Source organism: Poecilia formosa, unplaced genomic scaffold, assembly GCF_000485575.1.
Source record: "Poecilia formosa unplaced genomic scaffold, Poecilia_formosa-5.1.2 Scaffold146, whole genome shotgun sequence".
NCBI lineage: Eukaryota > Metazoa > Chordata > Actinopteri > Cyprinodontiformes > Poeciliidae > Poecilia > Poecilia formosa.
The window spans coordinates 130,710-151,144 of NW_006800085.1; the positions used below are offsets into that span (position 1 = coordinate 130,710).

The following is a 20,435-nucleotide window of genomic DNA, read 5'->3' on the forward strand; positions in this document are numbered from 1 at the left end:
GTGTGTGTGTGTGTGTGTGTCGGGGGGGGGGGGGAGTTTAAACATTTAAACCCCGCAAAACAAATTATTAACAAAATGATATGACAGCAGCATCACAGCAGAAATTATTCATCTGATCTTGGTACATGTTAAAGAATGATGGCCTTTATAGCCGTTGGTGGTGGCCAAGTTGTTCTGAAATGGCTGTAGTTTTTTGGTCATTACTTTTATTGTTTAGAACCAATTTTGTTCTTGGTTTATTCTACAGTTAACCACATGAAAATTTGATATAAAAACCACAGAATCTTTACTGATAACATGCATTTAATAATCTACATTTCATGTTTTTGCTTCCTAGAAAGAGTTACTTGAATCTCAAAAATGCCAAACATAATGCCTTACTTAAAATTATTTTAAAACATCAGTTAAATCAGAAGTGATTAGTTCTGTTGGTGCAAAAATTGCTAAAGTAAAAAAAAAAAACAAAAGAAAAAAGTCTCATAAATGTCAAATGGCTGCAGAACTGCACTTAAATTGGTGGTTGTGTCCCACATGACAAAGAAGAAATCAGATTTCTTACTCTCTTGGAGCTTTGTTAGACTTTATTGACCTTTCTGATCCATTTTCAGGACTAACCTGTTCATTCATTCATTCTGGCAGGGAGATGGCTTAAATGGACTGGATTGATGTATGGTAGCCCTTTTCCCTGCCCCTTTGGGCTCTCAGAGTGCTTTATTCTGCAGGTCTCTACTTTTAGATTTTTTATAAAAAATGCTCAGAAAGATGGTATTAAGCAACAGTTCAATAAACATAAACAACGAATCCATTTCAGAAAATACCTACAGTGAATATGTTTGACTTCTGATGCACATGAAAAAAAAATCCAAATGCACCATAAGAAAATATAGATTTACTTGTTTTCTGTGAGCATACATATTAGTTTGAACTGTTTGTGAATCTTGCATCACCGTCACACTAACATATGCGATTACAAAAAGCAACATCATGGATTTACCGTTGCAGCTTTAGCCAGAGGTTCACTGAAGTCATGAGGAAGTTTGTCTTCTGAGGTTTTCTCTCGGGGGCTTTGTGTTGCATTAGGAGAAAGGATTATAAGATTTCAAATAAGTCTGTTTTAATTTAACTCAGCAGGAAGGTAGGTTAACCCTACCCGCTACAGCCCTGGAAAAAACGATTTAGAGATTAATATTTTTGGGGACAGAAATGTTCATTTTACTTTTGTGTACTCTCCTATACACTGTCAAAAGCAGTGCATGAAAAGGCTGTAAATAAATTGTTATAGTTTTTTACTCTCTGATTCCAGCTGTTATTCTTCTCAGATTAATCATACATAATTAAAAAAAAATAGTTACTGAAGCTTGTTGGCTAATTTGCACTCATCTTTCTCCATTGATAGCCCCTTGCTTCTGTCTTAGCAATTCATAGCCTGGCAGAGCATTCACTTTTTCTTTTCTTCTGCTCCGCTCTTATAACCGCCTTAAATGTAAAATTAAACTACAAAGGCAAAATACAAAGCTTACATAAAGTGCATTGATGGCACCCAGAATGCAAGTGTTTAAAACACGTGTCTCACGTAATGCACCTTTACTATAATTTGTCATTCATGCACAACATTCACAAAGTGAAAGTTGGTAATTTACTTAAAAGGAAATGCATCTTAAACCACAATTAGCGGCAGCGCTAAGGACAAAATGTCCTTTCTGCGTTTAAAACTCATGTTCAGCAGGCTGCAATACACTATAAAACTGACACGTAGTTAATGGATGATCTCAAAGCATCACAAGCAATAGGATGCTGACACTGTCCTCTTTGGTTGTTGTTTAGAACAGAGTTCAGAGTTTGATCTGACAGGGTAATGCAGCATCCACGCAGACTTTCGGGTTGATGCATCAAATGCACCACCAGATGTTGCTTTTGTCATAATGTGTTTTTAATCACCATTCCTGAAGTCAGATACCAGCAGGCAGCTTCTCATCCGATCTACATCACTTGCTCTCCCTCATCCCTCCTTAACAACAGAGAGGGACTGCGGGCATCAATCACCGTTAACTAGCAATCCCGTCAGACAGTTCGAAATCTAGGGCTCGGCGCATATGCGCGATAAATAAAAGTGTATTATAAAGTTCAAGGATTCCATGGGAATTTTTATGGTTACATCTATCGAACATTTACCTATAATGCAGACACGAAGTTTGTAATCTATGCACACTTTTTTTGCTTCTTCTCCAATTAGTCCAGTGTTGTTTTCCAATTTTGACAAAATATATTAAACTCATTACACTTGACCTGAGTGTGAACACATTACAATTCACTACATGTTGCTTTTATCTCATGTAGATCTATGAATGCAAGAACAGAGTTTATCCTTATGACCCTCTAAATTTGAGGCCATACATAATTGAAATTAAATTATGTATCTATTGTTACTCAACATAACTCTACTTTTGGTGATTTTGTGTGCGTGTGCGTGTGTGTGTGTGTGTGTGTGTGTGTGTGTGTGTGTGTGGTAGAGCAACAAAATGTTGCACTTCTGAAAAGTGTTGCATGCATAATGTGGTCTGTATCTCTCCAAGATTTGTACGTCTTGCGCCAGAAATGTTTGCTCATTCTTCGTTGTGAAACACATCAACCAACATACATCTACAGTCACATAACATGTGCCCTTGGAGAAACTCTCAAAAAATAGGAAAAATATGCTTTTAAAAGTCATTAAAAAAAAAACATTTTACATCATCAACCTAACAATGACATAGATTAATTCTTCCAATTTCAAACATTCTTTACTGCATGAATAAAAATGACTAATGAAAAGTTAAACGATTTTCTTTCGTTTTCTTTCTTCTTTACCTCTACACACCAAGCAGGCTGCCCTTTATCTGTGTTGGGAGTGTTTTTACTCGCTACTGTTTTTCTTTCCTGTCTGTTACAGTAAATCACTGCTTTCTTGTTTTCTTTCCTTTCATCATGCAAACATTGCCATACAACATCAAAGGCATTCTGTGTACTTTAGAGACTACTTCTAGACCACCGCAGAGTGCTGCGTTCCTAGAAATATACAACTGCACAAGGGAGAGACACATATTACATATTCTTGATATGATTCAGTGTTACAGTGCAATGTTGTGGAGGCCACAACCTATATGAAAAAAAATAAATCATTAGGAATTACACCACAGAGAATGTAGTGCAGATATCAGCAAGCCCGGTGAAAATTAGCATGCACATGTTTAACATAAATTAACACCTGATGCAAAAACAAGACCTCCGTGACCTCATGGTTAAATGCTTGACATGCTTTTCTGCTTCTAATTACTCTTGGGCTCGTTATTAATCCTATAATACATATCACAAAACATGTTTTAATTCCTTCACTAAAAGGTCTACCCAAGTCATTTCCAAAACATTTTAAATGTTTTATGCCTCTTTATGAAAAGGGTAATTCTTGTATGGCCGCTTTTTTTTTTTTTTTCCAGATGTTCTTGCTGCATAGCAGTAGTAGTTTCTCTCTGCCGATACCTACAGTTCAGAAGTGGGATTGTAGAGAGTGAAACAATTTTTATCAACAGTTGCACCACTTGTGTCACTGGAACGACTCATTGCTTAATTCTGAATGAGCAGCAACATTCTGAGTATAGTAAAACCCATGCCTTTGCTGAAATAACTTATTTGTAAACTATGTAAATCAAACCTGTCAAAACAAAAACAACTTGAGCATATTTTGGAATTTTGCAGCAGATTTCTCTTATTTTGATAAAGCTTTAAGTTGCAGGTATCAATTTTTAGAGCACACCATTATCTGTTTAAGAAGTAGAAAATGAAAAAGAAGATAAGAGCCTTCCGCAAGCAAAACAAATATTATTTGTACTTGCAGCGGAGATGTCACACCTTAGACATGAGACTATAGGTGCAATAAAAGCGGTGTTTTAGTAACATGTTACAACAATGATGACTAAAGTCATAATGTCAACAGATTTTGTCTTTTCATAGAAACCAAACAACAATATCTGAATAGCCGTTTCAGAGCTTCATACAGAATGTAGATCATTACCTTGACTGAGTTTACCCAAATGCAATCAAGACTTCAAATTCTGGCACATCCCAAACATACTGGGCTGGAAAGCAGAGAAACGTTTCTGTTCAGCCTTCTTGTTATCTGCTGTAGACCTGCTCTTTCGAATAGCATGAATGAACTGCAGACACGTCTCAACATGTAGAAACAATGGCTTCCTGATAGCTTCTAACATCTCTATTTGAAAATCTCGAGTCTTCTTCTGATAGAAACAACCTCTACATGGAGGAATGTTAACAGACCAACTAAGTAACGAGTAAAGACGTTATGTTCACAGATCATAAAATGATTGGATATTTCAGTTTCTAACCAGCCAGTCACTTGTCAAACGACAAAAGCTGAAAATAGGCCAATTTCAGTCAATAGAGAATTTCTTTGTGTACTTTTGTTTGGAATGATTATTTTTTGTAATTTCCATACCCCTTCAGTGGAGCAGCAGGGCTGAGATGCTGAGGAAATACAGTTTGCCGCATGAGCTAGGACCTGAAAAGGACAGTCTGTTCGAAAACAAACTGCATATTAATTTTAAAAGTACATGGACAAATACAATTATTTTGTAAATAATGGTAAATGGAACACAACACCTTTAGTTGCAAAGAAAAGCTCATATTTTGTCATTGTTTCCATTTTCTGTTATTTTGACTTTGTAAGTTTTTCTTACATACATAAGTGTTATTTTTGCTTTACATGGTCCTATTGAATAAATGACAATATAAAACAAAAATATGAATACATTGCGAGTACCATGTGCCATTGCAGTTCTTGCTAATCACAATTAAAAAATCTGAAATATTTTTTAAGCAATACTCTTTCCTCAACAATACCAAATCAGGACATTTTAGAAAACTACTTCATCATGCTATAGATTTTATACCACTGAAAACAAGATGCGTCTGATCATTGTGTTAGCTTTAGAAGATCAACACAATTAATACTAACAACAAGGACCTTTCAGGAAATGATTCTGTAACTTTGTAAGTTTGAAGAAATTGTTTATGAAAATATAACCAACATAATTAAAATCTAGGCCCTTGAGGCATTCAGCCATTGAAGCATATTCTAAATAAATGAAAATTCAACAAAATTTTAATCATGTTTTGAGTCTAAATTTCAGATATACTTTTATTTATTTATTTTTTTTGCCTTGCATTGCTTATTTAACTTGAGTGGTCAACATTTTTATATGCTTAATATGACAGAAAACAATCAGTATGAGTCCATTTTAGCAGGGGGGAAACCGCCTGGTAACCTCTGTGCACGTAGTGTGCCCCTTCTGAGTCAAGGTGGGTCCTTAGGTAACACTTAAAGCCCCAATCAGTGCTCTTTAAAACCTGTCATCTCCCAGGAAGGCTCGTTTTGCTGTGACATACCCCCCACACCTCTCCTTTCTCTGTCTCTCACTTCCCTCTCATCTCTGCACTGTCTTGAGAGGCTGAAACATGATATTTCAAGCACCTTGTTTATGCCAAGGGGTCTTTCCCTTTCTCTTCCTTGTCTTTCATTTCATCCTCTTTCTGATCATCTCTGCTTCTTCCCATTCTCTCCTTTAGCATACTGCAACCATTCTCCAGATTGCTTCTTACAGTTCATGCATTTAGAAGGAGCTCTGTGCATTAATATCTCTCTAACTGAAAGCCATGTAGTTAACAAGCGGTAAGCCATGGTAAGTTCCCTTCGCTTTTTAACATCGTGTCCCTCCTACCCTCAACAAATCTTAATTCTTCCCGTATCTTATTTTATTTTTTTCCAATTCTACTTTTGGTCTCCTTTTCATCCTCCCGTACTGCACCCAACCCAAGCACTCGTCTCTTCATTGGCCTCTTCAAAGGTAAAACAGTCTGTCGGCACAACTTCAGGAGAAGAGGACTGCACCTTCGATCAGACACGTCAGCACCTCCATTGCACGCGGATGCGTCAGCACTTCAAATATACGCACCAAGGCGCACAAAACACACATGCACATGTCAGCACCTTCAACAAAACACACACACGCACACGCGCACACACACACACACACGCAGGTCCACATGTCATTAGGGAGGTCCACATGGCTCATATAAAAACCCCGTCCTGCAGGAACAGAGCAGGAGCACCGAGGGAGGAAACGAAAGGTCAGGGGGTGAGTTACAGCAGAGACAGAAGAAAGGAGGACAAAGGTGATGAAGGGATGACAGAGAGAGAGAAAAAAATGTAGAAAACAGGAAAGATGTGTGGTTTAATATTCACTTGAGAGTCTATTATGCGGGGTGAATGCATATGAGCATGTTGTGGCCTCTTCATCAGCTTTGTATTTATTTTCAGCTCATCTATAGCACATTCTGACACACAGCACAAAAAAAAACATCAAAGCTTTGTGTCACAATGCTCTGTTGTAAGAATTGCTTCTTTCCATCTCTTCTGTCACAGTCTTTAGTTAACGTACTTAAGCACATTTCTTAAGATATCTACCTTAAATAAACACTTTTTTCACTGCCCAAAGCTCCTCATTAATTTCTATTTTAGTGGAGTGTTAGGGTACATTTCAAACTGTAGGATAAAACATTTTTTTTTTCTTTTCAATATTTAAAAAATATATAAGATGGAATACTTCGGTTCAGGTTTGAGAAAACGTTTTAAGTATCAATATTGTAATTTTATGATATTTTTTTTAGTTGTTTAAAATTTTTATAAATTAATTCAAAGTAGCTAAATTTATATGAAATCACTCCTAAAGATTTCTGTAAAAAAAAATTATACTTAAGTTATTCTTTTTGTTAATTGATCAGAGTATCTGGGAACTTGTGCTTAATAATGTGTGACGTCCCGTCATGTTGGGTATAAATGTAGTGCGAGACAGAAACTTAGTACTGGCACCCACAATGTTAAATAGGAAAGACATGAAAACATGCCATTCACATCAGGAAATGGCAAACACAAATTAGCTGCTCACCTGAACTTGCTAACATCTACCAACCAAAAGCAAAAGAAGCCAAATCCACAAGTTTTGTAAAGAATCTGGTCAATAATCAATTTCAAAATGGCTTTTCCATGTATTGTATTTTATGTTCATTATAGTCTTTGTTGCAAATGTTGAAAAACCTTTTTTTTTTTTTACATGTAGTATAAAAGTGATCAAATTACTCTTCATTAAATTCATGTTAAGTAAAGAATTGTCCAGTTAACCGTTGAAAGATACAATGACTCAATCAAATTAAAAAGCCATAAGGGGAAGCCATAAAGCAGATGCTAAATTTAACATCAACAGCTAATGGCATTCAGACAGTGATCACAAATTGATCACATATCTGATTATGTAACAAAGATCCTAAAGCTCAGGGTCAGAAGAGGGGACATGATGGAGGAAATGAAAGAAAGTAGAGAAGGAAATGTGGGTTAATGGCAATCAATACCTTCATCACAATGCTCAATACCAACACTGCAATGTCATGTTTCCCTGTTAGTGTACAGCTCCACATTCAGCTCTACATCACCTCATCAAAAGGTTGATCTTGCTTCCCTCCAATAATCCTCATCTTACCTTTTTTAATATTTTTTTTCATCCAAGTCACTTTTTTTTCATTATCATGCATAATTGCAGAAAAGATGGAAAAGTAGAAAATACAGAGAGGCTATCCAAGAGGACAGTTTGAAGAGAAGTGACGAAAATAAAGAGGCAGAGGAAGAATGGGTTATTTTTGGCAGACAAGGATAATAAACAGAGATGTGGCACCAGAAAATGCAGCCACAAGAGGAGAGAGAGAGAGCTCTGCTGCTAGATACAAACAGCCAGAGGAGAAGAGGTAAGAGAAATGGCCAACGGAGAGAAAATGTATGATATAATAAGAGAGGGGGTGGCAGATCACAAGAATACAAAACTTCATGTAGGAGGTTAGGCTGGAGATGGCATAAAGATTAGGAAAAAGAGAGAGGTTGAGATTGGGGGGTGAGGGAGAGATGGTGGGACAGAGACAGTGTGGGAGAGCACTAAAAGAGAACGGAGAGGAGAGCCTGAGAAGGAGAGAGCCTATACCCGGATCAATGGATAGCCTGTCCTCTGCTGTGTCTGCATTTCCTCTGGGCTCTCACACTAAGGCCCTCTAACTACACTTGGGAATAAGAGTGAGTGTGTGTGCGTGAGAGAGTGGGTTTTATTTTTGCGTCCATGCTCATGTGTGTGAGGAGTGAGAGGAGCTCTTTCTCCACTGGTCATTTCTGTAAATCAGAGGTCAATACTTGGTCTTTCAATGGACATTTGCAGTTTTTTACAGAAACCCACGAGTTTGAATCTTATTCTACGTGACTAAACGCTCTGTCGGAATGATTATTAAATTCTAGGCATTTACCAAAAAAATCCAGCTCATGAAACAGAATTAAACCCAAAATTGAATTCACAAGAATTAAAGAGTGATTCACAAGTTATAAAGGCATCTAAATAATTGACAATCAGTGTAGAATAAGCAATTTCATGTCTGATCCACCCTTACATTACGGATGTTATGCTTGTCCAATAGAAATATGGTTCTAAAACCAAAAACAGAAACATGTCCCAGTTTTATGTCTTCACAAATAGAATAGTGGTTCATAAATCTCAAACTGAGTTGTAAAAAAATCTCTCTTAAAATATGTTCAATTCAAATTTGTCCAAATGTGTAAGAACAAATGAAGAACTATTGTATTTCTTACTTAAAAACGAACGTCTCAAATATAGAAGCAACTCTTTGTACAACTTAAAGCATCCGCCTGCAAATCGGGGTTTCATAATAACAGCTTGGTCTTTATTTTATTTATGTATTTATTTTTTTTTACATCAGATGAGTTCACATACTTGTAGTGAGTAGATAAATATACTTGAGTCAGGCTTTATTTTGGCAATAAAAGTCATGGCAACTCAACATTTCAAGAACCTCAAAAACATTTCCGTGTTTTGTGTGATCATTCAGTATCCAATGCAGCTGATATGGCTGTTTGTAGTTGTAAGATCAAAGTTAGTAAGCAGAAGGGTTATCACACCAAATGATTTTTTTTTTATGTCCAAAAAGCTTCACTTTGATTGTTAAGCCAAGCCAAACAATGCATAAAAAGAAAGGGATGATGAATGTGGAATATAAATAGGGTTTATGTCTTTCAGGGAGTGAATGTGAGCATCGTGACATGTGCAGGCTTGAGGCAGTTTGGCTGACCCTTCTGAATCCTCAGCTCACTGTGACTTACAAGAAAAAAAAAAAAAAAAAGATCATCATCCGCTGATCTGATTTCAAAGCCATATCTGAGACTTTTCTGCTGGCTTGCTGAAATAATGCCTGCTGAACTTTTCATCTCTTGCTTTGTTAAAATGGAATTTTTACTTGAGCGAATGAACACATTTAATGGGCTTCAGAAGGAAAGTCAGCAGCCTAAAAGAACAGTAGTTGCCTTCCTGCAAAAATCACAGAAGCATCTGTAATGTGTAATCTCCAAAATCACGGGACTACCAATCAATTTAGTCACAGCCGACCGCGGGGCGTCCTATTTGCCTAAAATGAAGAGCTGTTCCATTGATTAACCTCAGAGAGGATTCCTGTGATTGCGCACAACTCTGGTTTAATTCTGGACACATGGCATTTGGCCAGAGACAGACAGCAGACGACTTGCAGGTAGTCAGAGTACACCAGAAGAAGGCCGCGGCCACACATCTGACCTGCACAAGGGTATCAGCTCACAGGAGTGTGTGCAGGGGGAAAAAGAGAGATGGGGTGAGACAGTCTGTGACGAGGTGTGTGCATGTGTGTCCTCCAGCAGCCATGATGCATTAGTGTAACCGGATGCCTCTCCTCCCCTGTGAGCCCTAACCTTGAGACAGACAGGGAGGGAGGCTGGCTGCAAAGGCGTATTCTGTTATAAATGAAGCTGTCTTCAGTGCCAAATTTGTTGACTAATAGGCAGCTAAGGCACTTCAAGTAATAAAAAGACATTTTAGCAAAAAGACCATTTAGTGAACTACAAAAAAATGTCAATGCTGAACTTGTTGACCTAAATATGCAAGCCTGAAAGCTATTTTTTGCATCATTATACAAGTGTTTGATATTTATGTGTAAAATTTTATATTTCACGGTTTGCAGTTTCAAATTCAAACTACATAACACTACACAGCCCGTGTTGTTAGTCAGTATGTGAAAGAGGATCAAATCCTTTCTTGTTCAGATATATTTCAGTCGTCATTTTCTGGTATTAGCACAATGGCTCACCACTCAGAGCAGCACATTCATGAGGGTGGCACAAGCCTCAATAAAATATAACATTCTAAGTAGCAGTGGCTGTTGTTGTAGTATCCCTATAACCTTATTTCACTCTAAATAGTATTCTACTGACTTCTGAAATTGCAATATGGACACCAGTACTTCTGCCATTGAATAACTGTAGCTATAATAATCTGACTAACGTTGTATGTTTAAAATTGTCTGTGCTAATTACAATTAATCTTGCTCCCTTTTGCAGCTAGCTGATTAGCACCAAATAATAATTATGCAGAATTATGTCTTAAAACATAAAATACTAATTTTACTTTCCTGCTGGACTCCGAATAAAGCATTAGCGAAGGGAAGACATTGTATTAAACCCTTTTTTCAAACTAAATATCATTGTGAAAAGCCATATTATGCCTTTGAGCTTTTTCCTTCATTAAGAAACCTGGGTCATTATTGGCCGAAGTATAAAGAAAATTACAGTTCAAATTCCTCAACTTGAGGAATTCCTCATTTCATAATAATAGGGTTTCATTTCCCATTTTATTCTCCTGCATTAAATAATACTATTCCCAGAGCCCATTAAGATACTTAATCATCACCAGATGAAATACACTCTGCCAAGATAATTATGGTCGACGACATTCACAGATAATTCACAGAAAAGATAATTTCTTTGTCTTTTTTTTTTTCTTTTTTTAAACCTTCACCTTTACGGTTTCACTTGCAGCTGCCAGACTCACAATTCTCTCTTGGTTGTAAGCTTACAAACAAGAAAAAAAAAACAAAAAAGAAATAGGATAAAAAGGAGATGAAACCACAAAAAGAGACAAAGGGTATAAAAATAGACAGGAAGCTGGTAGAACAATAAATCATTTACAAAGATATGGAGGGTAGGGTCACTGGAGGTTAAATATTCATTATAGGTGTTGAGTCAAAGCTTTTAAGTCTTAGTGGGAAACATTTTATTTCTCCCCTCATTCCATGTTTATGTTTGCTGAATCATGCATCAAAACCCATGTCATAACTCTTTTTTTTTTCACCGTCTCTGAGGACCTGTTCTTGAGAGCCGGTGGCATAGTCTGAGGTTGCAGTAAATCCAGCTGGAGCCACCATCGGTATCCAGGGCATTGTGAGACACAAGGGGGGGAAGCATTCACACTCGCTTTAATTCTAAGGAAATGAAATGAAGCACTGGTTGTCATTTCATCAAAGCGATTAAGCTGCCAAACTGGACATTAGTCGTGATATTTGTAAAGATAAACCGTGTAATTCAAGTTTTAAAAGTGTCATCTTTTCATTTTACGATAGATGAACAGAGAATTTGTGTGAATATTTTGGAACAAAAACAGAAGGATAGATGCTGTTAAAGACGATAGCTTTGAAAAAAAATAAAAATGCCCCTCAGTTCTTTTCTAATTTTCACCTGTTGCCACCAGAATCACAACGATTCCCACTTCTGACAGTTTTTCACCTGCCTTATCCGTTTCCTTCTGTGTTCTTCCACTCCCCTGTGTCACCTAATTTATCACTCCCCACATCTACTCTCCTTTCCCATTTCCAACCCTCATGTGCTCCTACTTTTTAGCCCCCCCATCCATCTCTCCCCAATCTTTTTCCCTATTCCTTCCTCCTTTTTCTCACTTTGTCTCCCTCTCTACTCTCCGCTGGGTGTCCTGTTCCCTCTCTCTCTGGGACTGCCAGACCTCCTGACGGCTTAGTATTGATCCTTCTATCTCCTCACTAGCTATCTCTCTCTCCTTTGCTCTCCGTCTTTCTGACTCACTCTCTCTCTCACACACACACACACATTAGGGTGACAAGATAAAAGGGTCTGTTATGCCCCAAGGCAAAGCCAGCTAAACAAGAGACCAGAGGCTCTCAGTGTCTAGTGTGCGTATCAAGAACAGAAACACTTAACAAACCCAAGGCAACAGACTTGCATCCATATCTCTGACAAGAGCTGTCCAAATTACCATTTGGTATATTTACAAGCTCACTTTTATCCAAGAGTCGAGCTCTGCATGAAAAAATACGAATCAAGAATCCTGGCGGTCTGAACATTCTTATTCTGTTGCCTCAGAAAACTGAAGGCAACAAGCACTTTTTTTTTGTTTTGTTTTGTTTCTTTGATGTTTCTTTGAAAGAAATTTTCTGGCTAATGGTGCTATTTTTAAATGTTTCCTTCGGGCAGAAACACTTGGGTAACAGTAAGTTCCTTGTGGTTTTGTTTATAAAGGGACACTGTTCGACCAAAGCAGTCTTAGAGAATGTTGATACTATTACATAAGAAAAAAAGATTAAACTGAGATTTGAGTTCAAATTTGCTGTTGCCGACTTGTACACACCTCATAAGTTTGTTCGCAATTTCTAATGCGCCTGAGATCAGGGTTTTATGATGGCTGCTCCAAACAATTGATTTTATTGTCTTTATGCCTCCTTGTACCTAATTTGGAATATTGCTGAGAGTCGTCGTCCATTTAGATCTGAAAGTTTGTAAGCTTTAGCTTCGTAGATGATGTCTTAAATGGATATTCTAAGACATTATGTTAACTTGTGTTTTGGCATGATGTTATTTTCTCACAATACCATCTATTTTGTTAAGTTCACCACTCCCTCCTGCAATAAACCCTCAAATAACCAGGCTGTAGTTAAGCACATGCTTTACAGTTGATGTTGTGTTCTCCTTGCCAAATTTTCCTTTTTTCTCCAATGTCACAATGGTCCTTTCACACAGACAGCTTCATTTTTGTTTTGGTGGGGCCCAGGGCATGTCTCCAAAGATTATGATATTTGAGTGTATTTGCAATTTTCTGCTGCTTTTGAAGTTATGGCTTCTTCGTGGCTGAATTGTCTTTCAGTTTATGTTTATACTGAACTTGTTTTCATCGGAGGATGACATGTTCTTACCAGGTTCAGCCAGCACACCCATGCAACTTTAGTTTTTTGTGTGTTGCCTTTATACACACATTTTGCACCCAATATGCTTTTCCCTGTGACACAGGACTCTCCTTCCTGAATTCATTAAAGGCTGGACATTGCATGCTCATTATAGTTGAATATAGTTATTATACAGATGAGTGTGCATTCTCTGGGTCTTACAGACATTATGATGAAACTGCTATATAATGTTGAGTCGCATCTAATTTAGGCCACCGTGTAGGTATTGCTCAGTGTGATAACTTTCTGCTCATTATTGTTGCGTTTTAATGCCATTCTGCTTCTCGCGTCCTAACTAGTAAGTTCTGAAGCTAAACGGTGGATTTTCCGAGCAGTTCTTTGATAGAAAATAGGAAGGACAGATGTTTAAAAATGTATGTTTTTGGTAAAACTGTGATCCGTTTTAAAAACAATTTGTGAAATAAAAAGTTATTCTAGTTTTATTATGTCAGACAGTGATTTTTGCGGATTTAATTGGAGCACATCATGAACTTGAGAGCTCGTAATGCTACTTTGTAATATAAGAAAAGAGAGGATAAAGACAAGAAACACCAGAAAAGCTCTATTTTACATCAAGCAACAAGAAAAAATGTTATATTTGGAGAAAAAGAAAAAGCATCTCTAAATAGTTAGGCAGGGTGAAAAATACCATTGAAAGATCTGATTGTTTACATTGGGTGTCTTTTCCCCATGAATTAGGAGAGTTAAGAGAGAACTATATTTTTAATTGTAAGATTGCAATAATATTCAATAAATTAAGAGATGTGATCCAATTAGGCTTGTTTGCCAAATTAAAAGTATCATTTGAAAAGCAATCTTTAAGCAGTTTAATAAGCTCATTGTCCTGTATTGAAAATGCTTCTCTGATCTGATGTATTATTTAAAATATTAGAATTAAGTGGAAAATCATCGTAATAAAATAAAGGGTTAGAGTTTGGGTTAATCTATTTAAAGTGTTTCACTTAGTGAAACGAGTCACTGAAACAAATTAACTTCTTAATAGTATTCTAATTGATTGAACATGACAAAGCATATTGTGAACTCATTCTGCAGTTTTGTGTAGCTGTGTTCTAAAATTAGTGTCCCGTTTTCCATACTGAACATTTAAACTGTAGCGCTTTTGTTTAGAAGTCAAACGTATTTCAGATGGGAATACGAGCCTAACTTTCCGCTGTGCCAGCCCTTGTGCCACGCCGTACACTGTGCGCTCGGAGCTAACAAGAGTCTGTCAGGAATCGATATCTGGCATGAAAAACGATGTGACTTTCAGCTGGCGTGGCCGCATCAATCACACCATTACCATCAGCTCATCTCTCGACACCAACTTGGAGTCATCCTTCCCGCCCTGCCCTCCGTGCTCTCTCCTCAGCTATATCCCGTTTTTTTCCTCTCGTCTCCTCTTCATCCAACCTCTCTTTCTCGCTCACTCTCTCTCCTCCTTTTTCCTCCCTCTCTCCCTCCCTGCCAACTCAGCGGATGCCCCTTGTCACAGCTCCTATTTCAGCCTTCTGAAGTTTCATAATTGATCGCAATTAGAGCTGCTGCAGAGCAAAGCGATGAAGAGGAGGAGGAGGAGGAGGGAGGGGAATGGGTGGGCACAGAAACTGAGATGTGGACAGAAAGTGAGCGTGCATGTGTTTTAAATGACACGCGGAAAGTGATAAAAATGAATCATCTTCTTTTAAGGTCGTATACACTGCATATTGTACAGTTATTGTTGCTGCTGGACTAAGTTTGACCACACATTGTTTTTATTGTGGGTTTCAGGAAAGGTCAGAAAATATTATATAAAAAGCCAGATGGGATATAGTAGGAGGAGAGGATAAAGGAGAAAGACATAAAAAAGTGATACAAGGCATAAGACAAAAACAACGGTTAAGTAAACACAGGATATTGGATTGGTCCCGTTTTATGATGTTCTAGAATTTTTTGATGTATTTGAGTGTGTGTCAAAGTGCAAGAACTTCTCCATTGAAGCAGTATTTAGATTTTAGTAATGCAAATGTGACGTTAAGTTTTGACCATGTTTAGAAAATGTTTTCAGCAACAATCAGAATCTCTTTTATAATCAATGAGATAAGGGCTTCATAAATCACAAGCTTGTTTAAAAAATCTGCAATTAGTTTAAAATGTTCTAACAGGAGTCTAAGTAAAATCAAAATAAGTAAATCTTTAATTTGATTACTACTCTAAGAAATGACTTTGCACAGCAAAAAAAAAAAAATCAGCGCAGTTAAAGACCAGATCAAATATTTAGATAAAATAAATGGAATTGATCTATATGTCTTTTTGTGTTGTATATTGATTCTAGAAGCGTTTTTGTAATCCATGACTTGACCTGTGTCCCTTCATGTTCATCTTAGCCATTCTACAACCCAAACTAAGAAATGCTAAAGATATGAAAACTCAGAAGTAAACAAAGAGAAAGATAAAAGTGCATGAAAAACAACAACATGTTTGGGAAAATTCTTCAGAGGCGGACTGGAACCATTTTTTATTTTTTTATTTTTTTAAAGAAATGTGACAGCCGAGGGTGACAGACAGAGCAAGCAGAAGATTTGTAATAGGCAGATAAAGAGATAGAGAGGCAGAATGACAAAGAGGAGGAATGACAATGGTGCCAAAGCTCCTTCCATCCTTCTTGCAAACATCACTGATCCCCCTTTTTCTCTCATTTAAATTCCTTTCTATTGTCATTTCAATCCAGGCCTAACCCCCACTGCCTGGCAAACACACACGCACACAATCGCTCGCAAACACTCACGGACATTAGAGCGAACATGTATTGACCTCCGGCAGCAAGCGGGACAATCCCAAGGCGCAGAGCTCACACATCTCTGATAATCCTTATCAGTGAGCACACGCTGACAGTGTCTGCTGGAAAGAGAGGCTCAAGTTTCACCAGACTGCAGATGTCTGTGAGACCCTATCCATGCTAACATGGGTGGGGGAACGGGGAGCAGCTTGTCACCAAACATCCCCACTCTTGTCAGCCACACAAGGGCAAGCAGAGTAGCACGGCGCTCAGCTGTGCCTTGTCAACATGTATTGTTGACATGGCTAACTTTATTCTCTTCCTCGCCTAACACGGTGCAAAGACTTGTCAGCAGGCATGCTGCTATCAGTAGTGGCCGCTTGAAACATACTCAAGGCATCTAATAGCACAAACAAGCCTCGAGTGGAATGTCTAGTCAGCATGGTTAGGACATGGTTCATTATTGCAAATTCGGGGCGCATCATTACCTTGTCAGCACCTCATTGTCAGAAATGAAAGCTGATCCTGGCCTAAATGCTGTGGAGGCAAACGGCAAAGGAATTTTCTAAATGTAGAGCATTAATAGGTTTGTATAATTTATTTCATTAATGCTCCATTAATGAAAAATGTCAAGTCAAATATTGGACTTGCGGACAAATGATCTAGCATGTGTTGTAGATGAGACACATTCCATTTATCAACAGAATCGGAGTCAGAGTTCCAGGATTAAACGGTTTTCCACAGCAGGTCATTTAAATGTAATAGACTGTCAGAGGCAGGGGTCAAAGAGAACCATGGCAGTGATACACTTACTGCAGACTGGAAAGATGATAGAAAGAGCTATGACAGAAAGACAAACACCAAGCTATTTATTTGAAGTTTGACAAAACTTCATTGACAAAAAGGGTGTCAAGAAAGAGACACTTATTCAATCATAATTACATAACGGATACAAATTATTCCTGCATTGCTGTCACTAAATGAAAACTATTGCCGTTTATTCTTTCTGAAATGTCCCTCAACTACATCTGTTTGTTTAGAACGTTAACTAGTAAACTCTATTAAGAGTTGTTATGGGGAAAAATGAAAGAAAATTACCCATTTTGAAGAGGAGGAAAATTTATCCTGACGCCTGACATAATGAGTGAACTTGGAAGAGCTCTCAGGTCATTTTGAATCCATTAGGACAGAACAGGCTTTTAGGTAACACACACACACACACACACGCACGCACACACACACACACAGATCTGCACACTTGTTGGTGAAACAGCGGCTGACGCAAGCACAGGCAAAGATGAAGAAAATCATTTTTAAGAAATGTACTTGTCATAATTGTAGAACCCAAAATTCAATTTCAAAGACAATTAAATGGCAAAACTCACTTGCAAAGGAGGAAATCAGGAAGTGAAACAGACAAATCAATGCCAATATGATTTGAAAGGAAAACATGAATCTGTGCGTATGAGTCTTTCTGAGGGACTGCATGCATGTGTAAAGGTGATTCTGCCGCCCATGCAACCCAGGGAGATCAAAACACAAACTCTCACATTACTAGTGACCCGTCCAGCCCCCCTGCCAGTGCCAACCATCAAAAACACCACCACACACAGACACACTCATCAGCAGGGGATCCATGCACTTTGCAGAGAAGCATGTCAGTGGGAACTGTTGCGGTGGTCAAAAACAGAAAGGAAGGGTTGCATCTCCATGGGCTGTCTCACATCTACAAATGATGGAGGCTTCTTTAAATGCTAAGTGAATAGTTATGAGGCAGAATATACATCACTCTTTTAGCTATTCCTTCTGATCTCCACTCCCTAACACCAGGATTGTATTGCAGAACGTTTTAGAAATGATAAATCAAATGGTCAATTTAATGCTTTTTGGTAGTTTATTATTTAGCCCTCTACTTACAACACTAGAACCCTTTAAATGAAAACTACCAGAATGTGAGCTCATTCCCATTGTAAAGTTGCTCATTTATACAAACTGTGAAGTAAATACTTCATACCTCTTGATGCCATCTCCATAGTCCAATAAGGACAAAAGAAAATACAAATATAAAATTCCACATGTCATTTTACCTGTAAAAACACGTTAAACGCTGTTCTGAATTTTATTTCCTCTAAAGGTTACCTAGTGTCTGCACATATGAGCATGTGAAAAAGTCTAGTTTCTTGTTTGTGCAGACAATCTTGGCCAATGAAGTTGATTCAAATTCTGCAGCTCAACATTTTTTTTTACAACAGAATTTTGATTGGTTGATTAGGTATTTGCTATTTTACAGGTTATTAATTAAACTTGAGAATTTATTTTTGGACTGATAAAGAGAATAGTTCTCTAAATTTTGACAAATGTGAGCTATTTATACCCGTTTACATCCTGTCCTATTCACATTTTCAATACTTAACCATAGTGTCTTTCCATTTTATTGCATAAAAACTAATGTCTTTCTTTTTTTGCACCTGTGGATTGCATGCATCGTTACCAGATCCAATATGTGCTTCATTTCTTTAGTCTCTCTATATATGATATATTATTATAATACACATTCATTTGTCCAATACAAATTTCCCTGCTGTATCAACAATGGACTCTGTTAAATCTCAAATTCTGTAAATAACCTTCAACTTCTGAGAGATTTTTTCAGTGACAGAGTATTTGTTTCCTCATCATTTCACATATCCAGCATTTCTGCATTTTGCTCACGTCTTGTAAAAGCGCGTCACTGCAACCACCGGACCACAAGACAGACGATCCCGAGGGAGAGAATAAATTCTTGAACTTGGACTCAATTATGGCAATGGCTGAAAAGAGATTCTCAGAGTAATTATACTGCATTACACCTGTTTTTCAGCATAAGCCTAGAGCTTCAGCAGTCTACTGGTTAAATCCATTGGCACAGGGGAAATCTAAGTGGGTGGGGGAAGCACATATGCAATGCCTACCAACCCCCCGACCCCCACCCACCACAATTGAAGACAAGCTGTCCAAAAGCAAGGCTCATAAACTCCCGTTTGTTGTCTGCAGCAGTCCAGTGGAAAACAATCTGCATTTGGTAACTCTTTATGCAAATATTCTTCATTTATGTATAAATCTATTATGAACGACTTCAGGCAATTTTTTTTAAATAATTTATTTTTGTAATATTTAATTTTAGCTTCAGCTCTGGATGAGTGAATAAAAGTGTGTAAGCATACTATCCTTGTTCAAAGTAGTGCGGCAGGCTTGGACTTCCCTGTATGTAACCCAATAGTCCTGAGGTGTCTGAATGCGCTGCAGTGGCCTGCATGGAATCTGGATATCTGTCTACATGTGTGTCCATGCCGTCTGCATATTTCGTGTGTGCGCGTGTGTGCATGCGTGTACAGGCATGCCAGAAAGTTCCTCCCGGGTGGAGGGTAAAATCGGCATTCCAACTTTTTCTGTATCTGACCGTCGACATATGCATGTCGCTGGCATTTCTGGTCAGAGGAACTTTATACGGCTCCCCAGTTCTTTCAACACCGACCGCTCCGCGCACACACTCACAGACTCACACATCCTTCTGCTGACACATGCATGTCACCACGGCAACCAGATACAACCGAAGATGTGACATTGACAGAGTAGCAACAGTACCGGTGGTCTCAGAGGCTCCAAACATACAGATTTCTCCTAATCATTTTAGAGAAAAACACTTGAGAATCTTGAATATTCTACAAATCTTAGAGTGTAGGGTTATTATTCTTATGTACCAACTATTGTACACACTGTGGGTTTTTTCTCACACTTGGCTCGCATTGTTAACTTGAACTTGAGTGTTCGTTGTGATTGTAAGCTGCTTCAAAAGAATAAAAGGTTTTGGAATTGATGGAACAAAATCATAAAATGTTGCAGCAATAGCTTATTGAGAAGATTTTTATTTTTATTATTCATTCAAGGTTTTCACTCTCAAAAACTGTGAAAAAGTTCAGAAATACAGAAAGGGAGAATCAGGAATGGAAAAAAACAAACTTTCATCTATGTAAAAATATAGAAAGACAAGAATGAGACTTACCATAGACCAGGGTAAACGTTGGCTGTGTCTTCCTCTTCACCCTGTCAGATAAAACGTACTTAGTCATAATGTTCAGGATTGGGGTTCAGTTTAAATGCATCTCATCTGGAAAATGATTCAGCAGAAGGTAGAAAAGAGGATTTAATAACTAGCCACACAGCTTAACAATAATGCAGAATTTAAGGATATCCAGCAACAATGCCTTGCAAAACATATTCAAAAAACTTGAATGTTTTCACATTTTTTCATATTACAACTGGTAATATTGGTCTGTGGAAAAACATGGGAAAAACAGCCCATGTTTTCCCACAATCAGGTTAATTAATCTTTCCAAATTGTTCTTATGAATCTGTTTCTGTTGTTCTTTGACAGATTGTCAACCTCCCTAGGCTGTATCCTGAATCCCTGCAATCCCTGTCTTCACAATCC

General features: G+C 37.8%; 1 protein-coding gene across 1 annotated transcript in view; it reads right to left on the reverse strand.

Annotated features, from left to right (window-relative positions):
• cntfr (ciliary neurotrophic factor receptor) overlaps positions 1-20,435 on the reverse strand; it is a gene marked incomplete at its 3' end in the record, with an annotated part of 187,421 nt that overhangs the window by 129,073 nt on the left and 37,913 nt on the right. Inside the window, exon 2 of the mRNA XM_007563324.2 lies at positions 20,007-20,047. Within this exon, the coding sequence (XP_007563386.1) occupies positions 20,007-20,009 (3 nt within the window). The remainder of the gene's footprint in view (positions 1-20,006; positions 20,048-20,435) is intronic.